The sequence below is a fragment of the Corella eumyota genome, chromosome 4 (assembly GCF_963082875.1).
Source record: "Corella eumyota chromosome 4, kaCorEumy4.1, whole genome shotgun sequence".
Classification (NCBI taxonomy): Eukaryota; Metazoa; Chordata; class Ascidiacea; order Phlebobranchia; family Corellidae; genus Corella; species Corella eumyota.
In genome coordinates this window covers 10214294-10234099 of record NC_137493.1, presented here as the reverse complement: position 1 = coordinate 10234099, position 19806 = coordinate 10214294, and the positions used below count along the sequence as shown (strand labels likewise).

Sequence of the window (19806 nt, the reverse complement as noted above, 5' to 3'; positions counted from 1 at the left end):
ATTTTTAGCCACATTAATAAAAGTATTTTACCACATTTTTTTACCACATTTTTTACCCACATTATTTTGCCACATTTTTTACCACATTTTTTTACCACATTTTTATGCCACATTATTTTTGCCACATTTTTAAAAACTATTTTTGCCACATTTTTTTTACCACATTTTTTTACCACATTTCTTTACCACATTTTTTCGCCACAATTTTTGCCACATTTTTTTACCACATGTGGCAAAAAATCTCACAACCCCTCCTCTTTATCAGTTTACTGGTAGCTGTTATAAGAAAAAAAAAAAAATTAATTTCAAATGGATAGTTCAATTCCTGTTTGTACGTTATTTAAAAGGGATAGTCTTGGTGATTTAGTTCATTCACAACAAGAAGAAAGTACAACTAAAAAAACAAACCCTGATCAAAATAACGCTGCAACATTCTTAGATACATCTATAAATTCAAATGTTTGTGATGTGTTTAAAAATTCCCCTTCAACAGAAGATTTATTTGAAAGCATTTTAAATGTTTCTGAAAATGATTCTACTCAAAAGGATTCCATCGAAAATCCAAATTTAAATGAAACTTCTGCACTTGAAATTGAGGAAGGTTTACCAGCAAATACAAAAGATAACCTTTTTGTTAATATTAAGAAAAAAAATGACGGAATAGGTTTTAATGACAATGTAATGACTTTACAAACCAACAAATCCTTAAATGTTTCCAAATTATCTGAGGTTATACTGGCAGATACACAACCTGAGAAACAACTTAACAAAAGTCAGAAAAATTTGTTAGAGAGCTTAGATATTTTTGATGAAAACAAAAATCATCAAGAGGCTGCTGTGTCAAACAATTCTACTTTATTCACTGGTATTATAATTTAAAAAAATGAAATGGTGTTATTTAAATTATTGAAACTAAGCAACATTGTCTACACACAATATTTATTATGTGTTTATTGTGAATGGCACCTATGTTTTGGATTACATGAATCTAGTGGAATTGAATGAATTTATTACTTGGGTTTTAATCATTTTTTATAACTTGGGGCTTAATCAATTTAATTCATTCGAACCATTATTTATTTTTTATAGGTATATACCCAAGAATTTAAGTTTTACTTGTTTTAGTTAACAAAACAACATTTCACACACAATATGTATAATTTCTGTTATTTTGTCAATGTTAGGAACCTTGTAGTGGAGCTAAAAGCAATCGTTTTTTTAAAATTAGCGATTCGTTTTTTACAAGTATATTAGAAATAGCGAATCAACAAAAAAATGATTTTAGGTGATAAAAAAAAAACGTTAATTCGAACCCTGAACGTTAATTCGAACCCTGTATTAAAAAGTAAGGGTATACCCCTACGAAAAATGTACTGGATTGAATGGATAAATAAAATTATACTAACTGAAAGAATTTTAGCCCTAAAACTTATTTTTTATTTTTTGACAAACAAAAATTAATACACATTTTTTTAAGAAGATGCCGTTGCCAAGGAAAACAATCAACCCAAAACACAAGAAACAAATTTAAGTTTTGGTGAAAATGTTGTTAAAGTGCCTATGGCAAGTGAACTGTTTCCTTTACTTGATAATGATGATGGCGCTGATTGTTTGTTTAAAAATTTTGATAAATCTTGTCAACCAGGTATAAAATAGATACAAAATCTATGAAATTTGTTAGATGTTTTTTTTTTAATTTAAAAAAAGTGCTGTAGTACCATTTAGAACACTGACTTCTCAACATGAAGTTATTGGTTCGATTACCATTTTATCCTTGATGCAGCACTTTAAAGCAGAGTGTTTTACAGTTTAAACTTTTGTTAAGCTTAAAAAAAACAATTAGGAAATCACTTATTTTTAAATATCCTTAAAAATATTCAAAATTGCCAATGGGTACTTATGACTAGGTATCAGCGAATTCTTCCGACACCATGATTTTGGTTATTTTTTTAAATTTTTAATAACGATTGCTATGTTATTCAAGAAAATGATGCATTCACCAGTGCGCTAAACAATAGTGAAACATGTAGAAGAAGAGATGCTTGGATTCCAAAAGAAACCACCGCCCAAGTTTTATCTACAGTTGCTCGCACTCAAAAAAGGATTAAACTAGAAACCTCATACTTGATCAGACCTGGTCTTGTAACCAGTGAAACATTAGGTATTGATCTAAAAATTCATCCTTTTAAATTAAAGCTTAGTGGACAATACATGTATATTTATATTTCATATGTATCTCCAATTTATTGGCCTACCGCTAAATAAAACAACTATTTGTGGTGTGTGGTAAAGGCCACCAAGGAGGTAGGCCATAAACTAGTGTTATTTATACATTGTATGACTTGTCATAGTTAAACAAAAAGTGTATATATCTTTGTATTATTTTAATTCCAATTTAAAAAAATTAAAAATTTTTATAGGGGACCCTGTGAAGGCAGTGTTAGTCAAATTTAAGGGAATTGAATTTGCATCAACACGAGAAACACTGAATGTTGAATCAGTTTCTTTTGATCAAAATGGATTCTGCAAATTAATTGTAATCTATTGACTTTGTGGCAAAAATATAATTAAAAAAAATTTACAGGTAATTAAGTTTATGTTATTGTTTGACAGGATACTGGCAACTTGCGTGCAGCAGTTAACTTAACAGGGCGTGCGTTGTCTAATTTGGGACAAGGATTTGGAAAATCTACTCAACCAAGTGAAAACACAGAAATTTCACTCAAGGTAGTAAATAGATCATTTAATTAAAAAATTGTTAAATGGTTAAAATTTTAAATATTTTCATTCTTTCTGCTCTGATGTTGTAAAATTTTATTAACTGATGTATTATTTCACATAGATTTTACCTAAAGAATTAAATTAGAAATGTTTTATTTATGCAGTGGTGGTATGTGCGATTGTCGCTTCTTATTCGATTAAAACTTTTTGATATTGCTGAATCAGAATTGTTACAATTTGGTGACTTGGATTCAGCCAATCTTTATTATGGGTTTTATCCAGATCTTTATCCAGGTTAGGATTCTTTAAAATTGCTTAAATTCGAATTTGAATTTGCTTAAAACAGAAATAAGATTAATCTAGTACAATGAGTTATAACTTTTTACTTTTACCTGTTTTTATTTAAAGGAAGGAAAGGTAGCATGGTTTCATTTAGTTTCCGACTGCTACATGCTAATTTTCATCGACATAAACAGCAACCACAAAAATCTCTTTCTGAACTTTACTCTGTAAAAGCAATCTGTCTGAAGGTGAACAGTTAACAATTTATTAATGTTTAATTAAACATAGTTTATGATTATTTATATCAGTAATTTTTATCTAGATTTTAAAAAATCTTGACACTGGAAAAAGTGAAGATGGTAAAATGGTGTTAAAAGAAGATGATAAATGTCTATCCATAACTCTTTGGAAACAAAGAGTTATAAAAGTCATGTATAGTATAGGTATGTAAAATATAAAATTAGTTTTTAAGTGTTTAATAAATCTCATAAACACAATATTTTTTTAGGTAACACCTTATTACAAATGAAGGAATATCATGTTGCTTTTAAAACTTTCGATGAAATTGTGCAATTAAACCCCAGGTTTGTTATAACTAAACATATATACATAATTTTTTGTTAAGAATTTTGAAATGTACTTTTATGTTTTGGTAAGTGATGCTGTTGTACTTGGAAGTGGTGTTGGTAGAGCTATGTTACAGTTAGGTGATATAAGGGCTGCCAAACAGAGATTTGCAAGTATCGAGAAGCTTGTAGAAAATGATCCACCGCACAAATTTCAAGTTCTTTTAAACAGGTAATAAATACATAAGAAGCTATTTAATTATGGCAGCCTACTAATTATCTTTCTTGCCAAATTTCTCAATAAAATATAGTTTATATACTTAAACTCTTTGTGTCGCTAAGAGTTAAATTTTTATAACATAACTTCAATTTTACAATAGGTAAGTATTTTTTTATGTATGTGATAATTAAAAATACCTTTTTGTTTCTTCTGCTGTTTTTGCATGTCATTAAAAAAAATTTTTTTTTTTAAACATTTTTTACAGGGGTTTTCTTTACGTTGGGGCAAACAATTGGAAAGAGGCTCTCTTGCAGTTTGATGAGGCTCTGAAATTAAAACCAACAAACATCGAGGTAATAATAATTTACTTTACTTCAAGTAGGTTATTTTTTTTTATAAAGATAGGATTTATTATAAATCAGCATGACAGTTACAACCTATTTTGAAGTTTTAAACTATTTTTTGGTGGATGAATTTGTTGTTAACGGTTGATAATGTATGGTAGTAAATCAGAAATTTACTTTAGCGCCAATGTTATTACTGTTTTAACGTACCTTTTTTTATGCATAGCAGCAGTAAAAATCAAAATTTAACACCATAATAAATGATTTAAGGCATTGAGTAATAAAGCTGTTTGCCTGTTGTATCTTTGCCGTTTAAAAGATGCCATTTTTACACTTGAGAATGCTGTAAAACTTAGAATGGAGCAAGAAGACGTCTCTGTATCTTCCCAAATTAGTTTTTCTGTAAGTTTCTTTTTATAAATTTATTTATGCAGATGTTGGAATTTAACTTTACAGCCTAATCATAGGGTAACATTTGTTACACCCCAGTGTTAAGTTACCTTTGGCAGTTTGGGATATTGTTGAATATAGTTGCCCAATAATTAGGCTGCTGATTCAGTGTTGGCTTCGCAGGAGTTTATACTCTTTATATCGCCTTACTCAAGGGTGCTACAGCATAAGAGCAGTGGTAAAAAAACCCAAGAGTAAGTAAAACTGTTGAAATATACCAGTAATCTGTTTATAAATGGGTTTTTCATTTATTTTTATGTAGAATTCCCTGTCGTTTGAGGGGGCTTTGTCAAATTTAGTGACGTTGTATGAATTAGAATCATCTCGTTTTATGGCAAAAAAACAACTTTTATTGCAACATGTATCAAGAATAAGTGGCGATGGATTTGATGTTTCATGCCTTAAAATGTAGTGTTAATTTATATTTTTTAAAGTGTTTTGAAGTTAATATTTTTAATTATTGTTACTTTAACTTTTATTATTTTTAAATAGTTTAAATTAAAAATATCACGGAAAATTTTAACAATACGTAAAAAAATTTAATGTAAATTTTTTATTTTCTTGCATTTAATTTTTATGTAGATTAGTTTGATTTAATTATGAAATAAATTGGTTATTTTTTTGTTTATCTAAAAAGCAAAAAAAAATAAAAATAAGGAAAAGATTAATTAGACATTATTTAAAAATTTGTAGTCATAACTTTTGCTCATATTTTTATTTTATTATTTTGGATTGCCAATCCAGTACTGCAGTACACAAGTTAACTGCCTGACAGCGGTTAAAGTCGAACCTTAAATTTATTTGTATCTTTCCACGTACAAGAAGGCTAGTTTTTATAGACTAAATGTTTCAATAAATGGACAATTTTATATAAATTAAAGGTAAAACAAAAATTAAACAATAATAGAAGCTTTTATATTCGCCATCGCAGGTTAAAGGCAATTTTGTTAGTCAGTTAGTAATGGAGTTTGGACTACGGTACGTATAACCTATAAAGGATGGAATGGATCAAATTTATATTATATGGTTATTGAATAGATCAAATGGATATGAATAAAACAAAAAAGATTGCATAAATTAAACCCTCACCTTGCTGCCTTGACCCTCACCTTGCTGCCTTGACCCTCACCCATTTAAAATAGGCTTAATGCATGCGATAGTCCATTTAATACCCACTTAATATGCATTCAATCATTTGATCTGATTCATTTGGTCCATTCACTCAATTCGTTAACTATTTGATGTATGTTCGGGTACATTCTATTTATTTGATTCTGTATATTTTATAGGTACTGGTGGACTACTACTACTCTGCTAATATTGGTTAAAAGTTCTAATATAATATTTTTTTTAAAAAAAGAACCTAAAACTAAAAGTGTCTCTGTTATAAATCTTCTAACTTCTAACAATTTTTTGTTTATCTTTATTTTTTATGTGTAAAGATGGCCCCATGGCTTAAGCATCAGATAACGTTTGTTAGTTTAACCAAGTCTCAGGTTGCTTTTGTCAGTTTTAGATAATACTAAGCGTAACGTCTAAAGGCTTTACAAATCAAACCAACTGCACAATGACTTAATGGTTTAAGGTCAATAAGAGCTGTTGTTAAGACAGTTACGGTAGGATTTAAATACAACTTTTACCAAAACCTCTTTTAAAAATGGGTAGTAAAGTTAGTTTATCACAAAGTTATTTTATTATATTGGTCATATTAACTAGAAACCACTATTTTGTTATGTACTGTATGTAAGCGTGCTTTTTCATAGTATTCACAGATATTGCTTATAAATTGAGGTAACTTTGTATTTTGGGAAAAAGTAGCTTTATAACTAACACAACCTAATTTACTATGACTATTTAGATTTTTTGAGTAAAGATAAATAAAAATAATAATTTATTTACTTGCATTCTATAAAGTAATTGCCATTCTATAAAATAATGAAAAGTAGTCGCATAACGAAAAGAAAGAAAAAAAAGGATAGAACATGGGCCGAAGCAGCAACCTTGGTATTATTGTTTTGGTTTACCTGATTTAATAAGAAAATTACATTTTTAAATACTTAACTTGTTGTTAATTAAGCCTAAATAATTTTACCCACATTCATCTTTTTTTTTCCATATCACCTTAAGGTGATAGGTTTTAAATTTTTTATTGGGTAGTGTAATATTGTGACGTGAATGAGCTATCTGTAAACATTCATCTTGCTATTTTTTAAAAATGGTTAGATAGAAACATCCTGATGGTAGTTATTTTTAATTTTTCCAATGAATCAAAACTTTTTGTTGTATCCTTTTTAGGCTATTCAGCAAAGTACAGCAAAGATGCTTGGAATTCGACCGATCCTACATACAATTTACAACAAGAAACTAAAAGAAATTTCAATGAACAAGTAAAATATGACAAAAAACAATTAGTATGATTAATGCAAAAATGGCTTGGCTTTATAGTTAAATTTTAAATTCTGCTGACATGCAATTTTAATAGTCCTAGGTTTGTTATTTTAAAATAATAAAATATCATACACTTTGTATAAATTGATTGTGCATTTATTGAAAAAAAAAACTATGAAAAAGGCGTTACAGTTTACACTTAGTGTTAAATTTTAAAAAATTTTAATGTTTTTTGTCTTACAAACTGTAATAATAGGTTTGACATAAAACTTTTTTTTGTTTAATTAAAATAAGATTATAAAAAAAATTATATGGCCTTAGTTAGTGTTAAATGTTAAGTTAAAATAAAATTATATAAATGGCCTAAGTTAATGTTAATTATATTTTATATAGGCCTATTTATAATTAGTTTTCCTACAAACAAGTCAACAGTTTGAATTAATACAGTATTTAAAATTTGTTTTAAATGCAGAGCTGCAGAAAATGTTTTAACTACAATGTTAAATCATCATGCTCAACTTCCAAACTGTCCATTTTATCGTGTCAAAGGAAAAATGGGACTGTATGCTCTAAAGGTATTATAGTATATTTATATACACTGTTAAAAAATTGTAACAGGCGATACCTGTTTTGTAAAGTATAACATTTAAGGTTTCATGGTTGGCCTTTTACCAATATGAGCAACTCAATAGGTACAGTAAATTTGGGTACTTTAACCAAAAATAGTGCTTTACAAATCAAGTTAATTATTTTTATTTATTTATGTTTTTAAATAGGATGCCTGGCTTAAGAAAAATGGTGATATTATTTTAAAACCAGAATCATCAATCAGTTCAAGTAAGTTTTATAAACTGGATTTATCAATCTTAGCAACAAGTTTTTTTCTAGTTTAACCTTGATTTGTCACTAGGTGAAGATTTGCTTATTTCAGAAGAGAGAGTGCCAGCTTTTAATGACATTGTTGCTCGGGAAAACCATACCTACTCCATACAAGGAAAACCTTTTAGTCCTGAGGTAAAATTATTTTAAAATTAAAAAACGGTCCCTTACATATAGGTGATTGTGTTAATTTTAATACAAGTCAATAAACACAACTTGCAACTTAAAGATGCCATTGATAAAATAAACAACTTTTAAATTTAAGGCCTTTGAATTGGACATACTTATACTTGTATTGTCTACCTAAGTTCCATTATATATAGATGTATAAAAGCAATTTTTATATTGTAAAAGTTAATTTTTGTTTTTTTGTTTTAGTCAAGGCTACCTTCAAACTTTCGAAAAAAGGTAAATTCTATTACTAACAACTCTCCACAAAGAAGTAATTATGAAGAAGAAACTTACTCACAAAAATCCAATTGTCCAAACCAAACCATATCCAGAAATATTAATCTTACTAGTAGGATTACTTCTCTGCACCCTGACCATTCTGGTGGGAAATCTCCTAAAATTGTTTCATATATCGACCTAGAAACACCAAGCAGTATATTGGTTAATGCTAACATGAGGGTAGGTTTTAAAAAATTTATATTAACTAAAACCTAAATACTTTTAGCTTAACAAATAAGAATATTAATTTGATTTCCACTACTACCATGATTAGTAAAGTGTTATAAACGGAAAAACTCTCGCCGAGTATAGTTAACACACATAGGGAATAATATTCCAAATTACTTACTTAAGACGAGGTCAGGGTTACAAATGTTACCCTATGTTTGAGCCATAAGATCGGCCTTTCACAATCAACAAGAATAAAAAATATTCAACAATAAAAAAGCTTTGTTGTGTTTGATGTTAAATGGGTAGCATTGGCATATCATTAATTTTATTAACGTGCAAAGTTATACCAACTGGATATTGTTAAACTGTTTAGGCTCTTGTCAATAAGGATACATTTTCAATGCTTCCCTCCTCATATCAATATAAATTAACTGGCTACTTGCCACAATGTGATCAAATTTTAAGTGATAAAAATGGAAAAGATAATAAAATATTTGTACCTTCCACCTCTGCTCTTACGAATGAATTTTTCACGCAAGCTGTCCAGGTAATTGAATGTTTAGTATATTTATTACTTATATCATTTGCTTGTAGTCCATAAGTTATTATCATTACAGGGCTGTTGTTTTAAACAAAACGGTATAAGTGTATATAAAAAGAACTTGTAAGAATTTTCGATTTCCAGAATTATTAACTTAGTTGCCAAAATTATTAACTTTTTGCTCATCACAAATCTAAAATATTTTCTTATAGTTAAAAAACATTGAAACATTTTTGCATAAATATAATTAGGAATGGAAAGATAGATTAACAGACGGAGAGTTTACTCGGGAAACGCAGTCAAGAATTGTGCAAGAAATTGCAAAGGAAAGAGGAAAAATAGATCCCTGGAAAGAGAAATTTTTTGAGGAATATTATGGCCAAAAGTAACATCTTAAAGTTTTCAGTATTTTTAAACTTTTGTTTAAGTTGTTGGTAATTTTTATGCACATAAATTAAATTTATTATATAAAAAAGTTTAGTTTACTTACTAAATGGTCTTCATTTAAGCTGCGCTGATAGGAATATTTTTTATATAACATTTTAAAGATTTTTTTCTATTATTCACAATTAAATAAAAAGCACTGAGTATTCTTTTTTCATGTAATTTTTAAATTATACATCTAGCAGACAAGTTCCCAGCAAAAGGTTAAGAAGTCGAAGTCATAACTTAGCTGCAGCTGAGGTTGGACATCAACTTCGAGATTTGGGAATGGAAGCTCAACTTGAATTATTTGAACATCTTAAACCAGGTGGGTATTTTTTCACAAAAATTAAAAATTATCAAATTGTAATAAAGGGTAATTTATATAAAAAGTTTGTTAATTAGTTGTGTTTGTCCAAACATTAAAGGTCAATATTTTTGTGTAAGCCACACCCTTAAAATTTGCTTAACAATAAAAATTTTGTTGGAAAAAAAATTAAATCTGAATAAAATTTGGAAAGACTAACATTAAAGTTGCTTCTTTATTAAAGGGGCAAAGAAAGTATATTGGTTTTTGCTTAATAATTTTTTAACATGTTAGAAATACTACCTCACCTTATAACCATATAAAGCAAAACAATTTTTCTACTAAATAATTAGTTTTAATAGCATTTAATATTCTTATATTTCATAAAAAGTTTTTCTATGATAACTTTTTATATTACTTACATAGAGGTAAAAAAAGCCAAGGACATTGATGCAAATCTTGCAGAGAGCGATCTTGAAATAAGTGATCCTGAGTTTGAGGATTATGATGATTTACCTTTAGAGTTTATCCAAAGAAAACAAAGACTTGATAATCTTAAAAGGGAAACAACGCCACCCAATACCAAAACAATTAAAATTGGACTTGATGATTTTCAAGCTAGCAATAAAACGTTATCTAAACCAATAAAAGTTCGAAATTACAAACCAGTTTCTGATTTAAAAAAGCAATTGCCAACTGGAGTTGAAACACAACTTCGTTTAAAAGAAAGTTTGGATGCAAAAATACCTCCATCCTTAATTTCCCCCATTGTTATGAAACCTTCAGGGTATTTAACTAGTAATTGCAATAACTTAACAAACTCGAACAATCTTTTAAATAATGAGATATATAGTTATAGTGATGGCGAAACAAAAAATGATAAAGAAAAATTTTTAAATATTCGTAAACATTCTGAGAGTGGGTCGGCAGTCATTGCTGACCATTCATATACCTCTGTTTTGTGGCAAAAGGTAAATAAAATTTTAACAATGTACGGATATAAAAAAGTACCTGACAACCAATGTCAAAATTGTTAAAAATCTGTTTATTGGGGTTTTGTCATTTTTTTTCGAAAACAAATGTTCTATTGTTTAATTCAACCAAATTTGAAATTTTTGGGGTAAATTGGTAAAAAATTGTTTAAATCTGTTTGGGTGTAAATTTTATTTATTTTACTATTATGCTTTAATCTTTTTATTAAAAATTTTGGATATTTTTTTTAGGGTAATCAGTTTAATTCACCAAAAGAAATCAATAATGAAGGTATGTTAACAAGTTTATTACATCTGTTTAGTTTATTAAATACCTGTTTAGTATTAAAATAGTTTTTTTCATAGTGCCAAACCCACAAATGATATATCCGAAAGAAAATGTTATTGCTCTTAGGACTTCGTCTAAACAACTTGATCTTGTTGAAAAAATGGTAAGGTACTATTTCTATATAAATGGAGCTTAATATATGTTCATGTATGCCTAATTCACTGGCATGTTAAATGAGTAACTACCATTTGTGGTGTATTGGTAAATTATCTTTGGCATATAAAAGAGGTAAGTTGTGACTAAATGACTTTTAATAAAATGCAACCTGTAGGACAAGCAATCAGCTAGATATAGTAAAATAATTGGCTTTGTTTAGCTTTTTGAAATAAATCAATTTATTTTTAGGTAACAAGTTCTACTCTTAATTTCCCTAACAAAAATACAACAACATCCATGCGAAGTGCCACCACACCTCTTATAAAAAAAAATAATTCAATCCAAGAACACACATCAAGTTTAAATATAAGACCATCAACATCAGAAGTTCAAAACACTGCCAAACTTTTTAATTACCCAACAACTCATACTAACCAAGTCCCTGGTCTACCTGAAAAAAGCTCTAAATGTAATGCTGATGTTGTTTTGTTAAGGTAATAAATTCTTAAATTATTTTTAATAACAATTTTTACATATATTTTATAGCTTAATTTTTAACATAAAAGGCAAATGACAGAATAACATATGTAATGGTGCATTATTTTTAGAAAAATTTGTGTTCCAAACAATTTGGATACTTTGAAAACTTTAAATTCGTCAGGTTCTGAAAAATTACCAGATTCAGCTGTCAATATTAAAACCACAACAACCCAACCAAACACAACTTCTCTAAACGCAACCATTCAAAATACACCATTAACTAAACAGACTGTTACAGTCGATATATTACCTAAAAACTTTAAATTTTCCAGTAATGTTGTGACAAAATTTGTCAACCCAGCTTCAACTGTTAACAGTGCAACACATATAAATTTTAACAAACAAGAGAATTTGGATAATCCTTCTACAGTTGCATATTTTTCCACTACTACCATCACAAAGCCTTTCTTAAACCCAGTTGCAAAGAAATTACTAAGCAAAGACAGTTTTTTTAAGAAGACTTCTGTGAGTGCAACTAATTTATTGAGGTTTTCTGATAGCTCCTCTGTGTTAAAATCAACTAATCATACTTCCCCTCTTATTCCAGCCAGAATGCAAATACCAAGTAAGAATATTTATTTTTTAATAAACTTTCATAGTAAAAAAAGTGAGCCTCAAGCAATTTTTCGTTAAATAGTTATCAATGAATTTTGTTTTAATTTCTTAAATATAGGTTAACAAAGTTAATGTATTGTATATCAAAATTACCATTTAATGATTTTATTTTAGGTTAAACCTATGGTAATAAATATATCCCCTTTTAGATATATCATAAGGCATATTATTTTTTTATTTAAGTTATCAATTTCTGTAATGTTTTAAATTATAAATATAAAAATTGTAGTATTGAAGGTTTACAGACTAGGGTAACAAAAGATAAAAGTTTTTTGCAAATTTTTTCACATGTTAATATGTTTTGATTTACAATATTTATCTCAGGCATGAAAAGATCCCACCAAAGTCCAACTCTTAAAACATCCACTAATCATTCAGCTCAAATGAGATGGGGTTCTTCCATATCACCATCTCCAATCAAGAAAACCAGAACCCTGGCTGAAATTAAAGCACAGATTAAAGCGAATAAAGCTGCTGCTACAAGGTTAACCAATACACTTTAAATAAATAAGTTTTTTTTCTTTTTTTTTATTGCTTTTTTTTCTTTAAACTTTGGTTATGGCATTATTTTCTGGATTTAAAAGTTTTAATAAAGGTGAATTAGAGTACTTTTAAATTTACTCATTTCTATATTCTAAATTATTTCAGGCCCGAATCCCAATCTTTTTGTGTACCAGCCTCACCTGTCTATTTTCCTCTCAAGACCTCAGTGCTGTTAAGTAATGGTCATGTTTTGCCCAATCAAACTACAGTCCCGGCAGCAACCTATGTGAGATTGTCAACTACTACAACTGTCAGTCAACTAGATCAGATAAGATGGTCCGGTCCAAAATCATTGTTAGCTGGATCCCCTAAAATGCACATAGCAGTATCTCTGTCTGGCCAAATTTCTTGCCCTCCTAAAATATCTCCTCTGCAAAATTCCGGGTTTATTCCCAAGGTGAAGTCATTTATTAGTTTTTGTGGATCACTTGTACCTTACAGTTTTAGGAAAAACTTAGATTCAAAAAGTATGATAGAGAGAATTGGCATGAATTGTAAAATATAAGAGAAAGTCAAAAACAATAAATTAGTTTTAAGTAAAATAAATTTTTTAAGTAAAATTGTCTTAAATCTGTAAATTCATGTAAATGTTGAATTGTTTTAACAAGGGTTAATTAAATTTTTCAGGAATTCATTTCATCCGTTGCGAATAAAGACAATTGGAAGTGTTCCTTGCTTTCATCACCAACTAACCCAAGCAAAGGAAAAATTACTTTAAAAATTAAAACGGCTGGCCAAGCCATTTTAAGAAAAGTAAGCATTTTTACAAAATTGTTTTTTGTAGCCATGATTTGACATGTTCAACATTGTGTATTTTCAAGATGCTACCATTGGTTGTAGCCAAAGGGGGGCCTAGGTAACTGAAAAAGTAAATTTGTCAAACAGTAATTTGTAATTTCAGTAACAGTGTTTAGTTAAATTAAAAGGAATGTTCCAAAAGTTATTAATTACCATTACATAAAATTTTAACTAACAAAAAAATATTAACAAACTATCCATTTAGTTCCCACCTTTTAATAAGCAATTGCAGCACATTATATTAATTCAATGTTAAACAGGGATCGTTAAATATACTAAGAATATTTTTCAAAAACTTCAATATTTTACTTTAATTTTTCTAGGTTGATGCTGATGTGATTAAAAAAGGAATAAAGGAAGCTGAGTCTACCTCGGATGAGGAAAAAAGTGAAGAAGAAGAGGACAAAAGTTCATCTTCTGAAAACACAGACTCTGACAACAATGAGTCACCTATAAAAACTACTTGTCGATATATGTCATCAAATTTACAGCCAGTAACAAACCACTCCAAAAACATTTCAAAATCTTCCGATCCCTCTTCTGACTCCGGCAGTGATTTAGGGGAAGACACAAAAAGATGGGTTCCGAACACATCCGAAACTAGTCAAATCAGGGAAGTTCAATTTAAGTTATCTAATTCAAGGCCACCTTGTCTTTCCACAACATCTAATACGACTTTAGTAAAACCACCTATATTTGGAATACCGCCATATAACATAGAGTATGTAATTTAAATTTTAAAAAAGTACTATAGGTTATATTTTTTATGCTACAAAAAATATAATAATTTTTTTGTTTAGTGTTAAGTCAAATCAATTAACGTTAGAAAAAGGAGGGTTTTCTGGTAATAGTTTGTTCCAAACACAACAATCGTCGATATCATTTTTTCCAAAAAAAATATGCAACGACAAAAATTTTAAGAAGGTAACAGCTTTTACATCTAAAATTGTGGCATATATTAAATTTTACTCTACTTGTTACAGGTAAATAATACACTGATCTCAGGTTTTGTGCCAAATTCCTTAACCAATAAATACAGATCCACGAGTAAAGGTAAGTTATAAACTTTTACTAAAGTGAGTTAATTAAGGTACATCTTATTAAATAAATGTATTTAGGTCTCAAGTAGGTAAGTATTTCCAATTTAAAATTCTTGAAAATAAAAAAGGCATTTGTAGTGCGTTGGTAAACTATCATAAGGATATATTGGTTGACCCATATTCCAACAATAAAAATGAAGCCCTTATGGTGGGCAATGGAATAGCAATACTTAGAAACGGTGTAGGTTTTTCAAAATAGGTTCATGAAAATTTACTATGTAACTAAATTCTGTAGTTTTTTCCAACATTAGTTATTTGTCCAGCCTTGTTAACTTTTAGTTTTGTAATGTATATAATACAAAAATGTGTTGTTTATTAAAAAAAATGCACTTGCTACTACAGTTGGATTTGCAAACAACAAGAGTAATGTTTCCAAGTCTGTGGATCACTCTTAATTTAAAAATTTACCAAAATAGTAATATATTTTCTATTAAAAAGGTTTTAGATCCACATAAATTCGTAGCATTACTTTTAGGAAAAAGTATTCAACAAATGCAAGAATTGGCAAGAAGCAACCGAATTCATTCTGATGACTCGTCAGAAAATGAAGATGACAGACTAGATTCCTCCTTTTCTACCAGCACTGCTTCAGAAAATGATAAAGTAAATTTATACAGTTTGTACAATTCAGATCAGTTAATATACCACAACAATTTTTTTTTAAATATATTTATTTATCCTTGTCATCAAAAGGTTGACCTTATGACCTTAACATAGATAACTTGTATTACCCTTCCCCAGTTTTGGGTTGTCATTGGCAGACTGGAATGTTATTAAATTGGTTTTGTCTCGACAGAAGTTCATACCTATAGCTTTTTACCCAAGGGTGTTACACCATGGAAACAGTAAAAAGCAAGGGCCTCATTAAGTGAAAAAAAGTTTTACTACTACACCACGTCCCAGTAAACTTAAACTTGTTAATCAATTAAATTTTACGAATACACTATTATAGTTTACAGACAGTGATGCATCAGATTCTGCTTTGAAGTCAAACTTTAAAAAAAGGCCATTTCGATCTAGAACTTACAATAAAAACAATAATACCCAAAGGTAAATCTTTTATAGATTTCAAAATTTCACTTAATTTTCTAGAAGTTAATCTAAGTGTTCATTTTATCTTTTAGATCAACAGCCGTGCAAGTTTTACCAAGTTCCACTGTAGTTAACAAATAACCTAGTGTATATGTTTTAGGTAAATATTTCTAGTTTTTGTTTTAGCTTAATATGAGTTAAGTATAATTCCTGAAATAATAAAAATGTAAAAAACAATTTTTAGGTAAGCAAGATAAGTTGTTAATTTTTTTAGTTTTTGCTTAATTTTTTAATACTGTTTTTGTTTTATTTATATTAAAATTAAGCATAAATGTACAAGTTGTCTATTTATAACATTGTCATTTGTTTTTTTGTTATGCTTTTGCACATAATATATATTATTTCGTTTTAAGTTTTTACAAAACATTTTATAGTAATTATCTTGCTTCATTTATTTTTTTAAAGTGGAATAAATATTTTATTGGGTTTTTGTGACTTTGCAACCCTAAATCATTTAAGAATTTTTTTTGCCATTTTTGGTTTTAATTTAAAATATTGATCAATTTATTTGAAGTTATAGTTACTGAAATTAAAGTGATTTTGTTAATATAATTTATAAATTCAATAACGTAAAACAACGTATTGTTTAATTTATGGTGCATGTTGATTAGTGCCTTTGCAATTAAAAATTATCTTGGAGAATTAATTATTTAAAGTAATAAGACGTACTTATGATTTTATAGTTTATTTTTATGCAAGCTAGATTCAACCGTCCACAAACTCGTACACAAATCTAACACACAATGCATTTTAAACATAAAAACTTTAACGTAAACAACTAAATGGCGGATTCGTGCTGATATTAAAAAAGGTTTGTGATATTTTTGCGCAGGCGACGCTCTTACATATTTTTAAAACTAATTTTATAAAAAAAGATTGCCTCAAAAAGTCATAGGCAAAAGTCCCAAAACCTGATTTTCCACAAATTACAGAAGTTGTAATGCCGAAAACTACGACACCAAAAACAAGCCCCTACATACCAAATTTAGGTAATAAAATTAATAAATACTTCAAAAAAAAATTGGTTTAATTTTTTATATTAAAAAAAATATGTAAACAAAAACGTGGTAAAATTTTGCTTATAATAAATCTTTGCCGGCCTGTTTTAAACATGAAGTAATTCGGACAGCCGATGATATCAAATTATGGTGGAATAAAATAGGTGCACTTAGCAATTGCCTAACATTAACTGCGAGAAATTACTATGTTTCAAAGTTTATTTTTTTGTATCAGCGAATGCTTTGTTTTATAAATTTAGTTTTGATGGATATTAAATATTTCCAATTTCTTTTGTTTACTTCTATTGAGAAAATATGCCTAATTAGACCTGTCTAGAAAACTATTTAATAAGTTTATTTTGATTTTTAAGTCCGTTTTAAAGAAAACAATCAAATTAATGTTGACACTTTAGTTAATCGGTATATTTTGTAGTATATAGGTGAATACATTTTACAAAAATTAAAAAGAAAAAAACAAAGTTGATTTGGGATATGTCTTTCTTCAAAATTTGAGTGACTCTAACAAGTCTTAGATAGATTCATTAAATAACACCGACTTTGATTTTTTAGTAATGTCAATCAATAAATTTACAAATATGTTAACTGATTTGAAAAAAATTAAGAATGTTTTACTCCCACAAAAACACTCTTAAAGTAATTCAACAAATTGTTGTGCAGAAGTATTAGGATCTTTTTTGTTTAAACTGTACTGAGGCTAACATTTTAAGTGAACAAGATATTATATCAAAGATTTGTCATTTTTTTATTAAAATCTACTGTTACCAAAAGGCAAAAAAATAAATATGGCCTTTTAACTGAAAAAAGATCAAAATATAGGTCTATAATAGTCTTTAAAATTTTGAATTACATTTAGTGATTCAATGTCTTGATTGCGGGAAAAAGCATCTGTCCTGCTCTAATAAATAAACCCCGTAGCGTGATAGGCTTATCATTTTCAAATCGTTTTTTACATGAAGAAGCAAGGCAGTATGGGCTGAAAAAAAGGAAAATGTAATTTAGGCGTGCGTCAATTTAGCACATTAAAGAAGTTAATATTTGCGAATTTCATATCAAGTTGGAAGATATAATATTGTGTATGTATTTTTCAGGTAAAACCTCCAAACGCAAACTTCTAAAAGTGGGTGCAATACCTATATTTTATCTATACAAGTATATTAAAAAAGAAAGACAGCCATCAAAGCTAAGGGGAACTGTGTCTAAAGTGCAATCTTTTGACTAGTTAAAAACTGCAACTTTGCCTGAAGGATGCATAAAGGTCCTTAAAAATGATTGAGTTTCTTTTAACTTCAGTGATGGCCATGATCAGCTACAATATCAAATAGTTGTGTTTGAAAATTTGAATATAGCTGACAGTTATTATGTACACTGCGTAAGCTTGAAGTTAAGGAAATGGCAGTCGCTGCGTAAGTTTGAGTACACTGCGTAAGCTTGGGGTTAAGGAAATGGCAGTCCCAGAGTTATTTAAAGGTTGAAAAATTTAAATATGTAAAGGTTGTTTCAATGACCACCCATCTGGTATACATTATATTACTAAGATATCTGATCCCCATTTACCTTTCTTGTGCTTATTTGAAGTTATAATGTTATGGTATACCAAAATATAATATACCTATAGGTTTTAAAATAATAATTTACCTTTTTAGCTAAAGGTGAAGTGTATAAAAGTAATTCAAGTTTTATAACATAGGGCATCAAACTGCATGGTGTTCATTAAAGGTGGAAATAAAAATATAATTTGCAAAAATTGTAGTTTTTAAGATTTCTATAATCTTAAAAAGAATAGCATAATAGCTTTTTACAGTAATTTGATTTTTAAGCTATTTATTTAGCGGGTATTTCTCTGATTACATAAAGTAATCATTATAATTTATCATTTAATATCTTAATAATTGAATAGAAACTTTAAAAACTCAAGTAAAGGAACTTTTACAGCAACCAAGCCAGGTTGAAGAGGATGTCTACGTAATAAGTATATAAAGTAAATAAATTAATAAAAATATTAACTACCTAAAATTTAACCCAGCATTTAAGAAGGGTGAAGTTAGTACTTTTAACATGCTCTTTTGGAAAGAGCAGCAAAGGTGGCAAAGTGTTGTAAAAATTTATTGTAATAATGAGTATATTTAGTTTTTAGCGCATATTCTTAAAATTGCAATGCTGCTTAACTACTTTCACATACTGTGAAAAACCTAATAATTAGTCGTGGTGGTAAAAAGATAGCAAAAAATGCATGGTTTGCAGACCTGATAAATAAATGGTTTGATTTAATGAACACTCAAATTAACAAATTATATACCCGAGATCTTCTAACCTATATTGTTCACTAGACAATGCAAGGTTACGCTGGCTTCTTGATTACTTTTTAGACCAACTTGCTAAATGGAAATGTATATTAACAAGGCAAACTGCATCAGAAAAAGCTAAACAATTTTTGCGGACACAAACATATACTGGTTTAATTATGTCCACAAAAGCAATGGTTAAAAAAAATTATTAGATTTGTCCTTAATTTAAGTCCACCTGACACATATGTCATACCAAGACGAATAAATCAAGATCCTTTGAAGGGATATTTGAAGTTATATGCGACAGCTGGAAAGGTGCAACGAAATGCCGGATGTCAAACAATATTCCAAGTTTAAAAATATAATAGTCAAAAAAAATGTTAAAGCACTTAAGGGGTCAAATGTAAAACACCACATACATTGGAAAGGTGGCTTTACTTATGCTGAGAAAATCCCCAAAAAAACAACATGATTGTATATATATTTTTATAAACTTGATCCAATCCAATGTCCCATTCCAATGTCTTAAAAAATGCTTAATATTAATCTTTGATTTTTAAGAAACAAACAAGCATTTAAATATAATAAACAAACAAAAATTAATTTTTTAAACCGTTTTCAAGTTAATAATATCATAATATACATTAGACTAAATT

At 28.4% G+C, this 19806-nt stretch overlaps 2 protein-coding genes across 6 annotated transcripts; both read left to right on the top strand.

The window, feature by feature from the left end:
• The first annotated feature begins 275 nt into the window (after positions 1-275).
• LOC145750081 (trafficking protein particle complex subunit 12-like) lies at positions 276-5261 on the top strand. 2 transcript variants are annotated; one of them, XM_082566019.1, is made up of 13 exons: positions 276-865; positions 1481-1645; positions 1985-2161; positions 2421-2536; positions 2614-2727; positions 2886-3015; positions 3130-3251; positions 3326-3446; positions 3512-3587; positions 3661-3801; positions 4055-4142; positions 4404-4535; positions 4846-5261. In XM_082566019.1, the coding sequence occupies exons 1-13, from the start codon at positions 310-312 to the stop codon at positions 4993-4995; spliced, it is 2088 nt and encodes a 695-aa protein (XP_082422145.1). In that variant the 5' UTR covers positions 276-309; the 3' UTR covers positions 4996-5261. The 2 variants fall into 2 exon arrangements, with proteins under 2 accessions (XP_082422145.1, XP_082422144.1); XM_082566018.1 differs by having other exon boundaries at positions 1478-1645.
• Positions 5262-5363: 102 nt separating this feature from the next.
• Positions 5364-16485, top strand: LOC145750080 (uncharacterized). 4 transcript variants are annotated; one of them, XM_082566014.1, is made up of 24 exons: positions 5364-5561; positions 5873-6587; positions 6879-6970; positions 7444-7546; positions 7748-7808; positions 7882-7985; positions 8229-8480; positions 8845-9018; positions 9264-9397; positions 9639-9763; positions 10169-10713; positions 10966-11005; positions 11080-11165; positions 11408-11652; positions 11767-12263; positions 12638-12797; positions 12962-13253; positions 13484-13609; positions 13978-14375; positions 14455-14578; positions 14638-14707; positions 15230-15357; positions 15707-15804; positions 15879-16485. In XM_082566014.1, exons 2-24 carry the CDS (start codon positions 6519-6521, stop codon positions 15925-15927), a joined length of 3972 nt encoding a protein of 1323 aa, XP_082422140.1. In that variant the 5' UTR covers positions 5364-5561; positions 5873-6518; the 3' UTR covers positions 15928-16485. The 4 variants fall into 4 exon arrangements, with proteins under 4 accessions (XP_082422140.1, XP_082422141.1, XP_082422142.1 ...); XM_082566015.1 differs by having other exon boundaries at positions 5364-6587; positions 15879-15946; positions 16031-16485; XM_082566016.1 differs by having other exon boundaries at positions 5364-6587; positions 9642-9763.
• Positions 16486-19806: the final 3321 nt, after the last annotated feature.

Excerpts from the sequence above, each read along its gene's own strand:
- LOC145750081 (XM_082566018.1), top strand. The coding sequence starts at position 310 with ATGGATAGTTCAATTCCTGTTTGTACGTTATTTAAAAGGGATAGTCTT. Across the intron at positions 3,588-3,660 it reads ATTGTGCAATTAAACCCCAG|TGATGCTGTTGTACTTGGAA; the intron begins GTTTGTTATAAC and ends TGTTTTGGTAAG. Across the intron at positions 4,143-4,403 it reads TAAAACCAACAAACATCGAG|GCATTGAGTAATAAAGCTGT; the intron begins GTAATAATAATT and ends AAATGATTTAAG.
- LOC145750080 (XM_082566014.1), top strand. The coding sequence starts at position 6,519 with ATGAAAAGTAGTCGCATAACGAAAAGAAAGAAAAAAAAGGATAGAACA. Across the intron at positions 11,006-11,079 it reads AAAAGAAATCAATAATGAAG|TGCCAAACCCACAAATGATA; the intron begins GTATGTTAACAA and ends TTTTTTTCATAG. Across the intron at positions 11,166-11,407 it reads TTGATCTTGTTGAAAAAATG|GTAACAAGTTCTACTCTTAA; the intron begins GTAAGGTACTAT and ends ATTTATTTTTAG.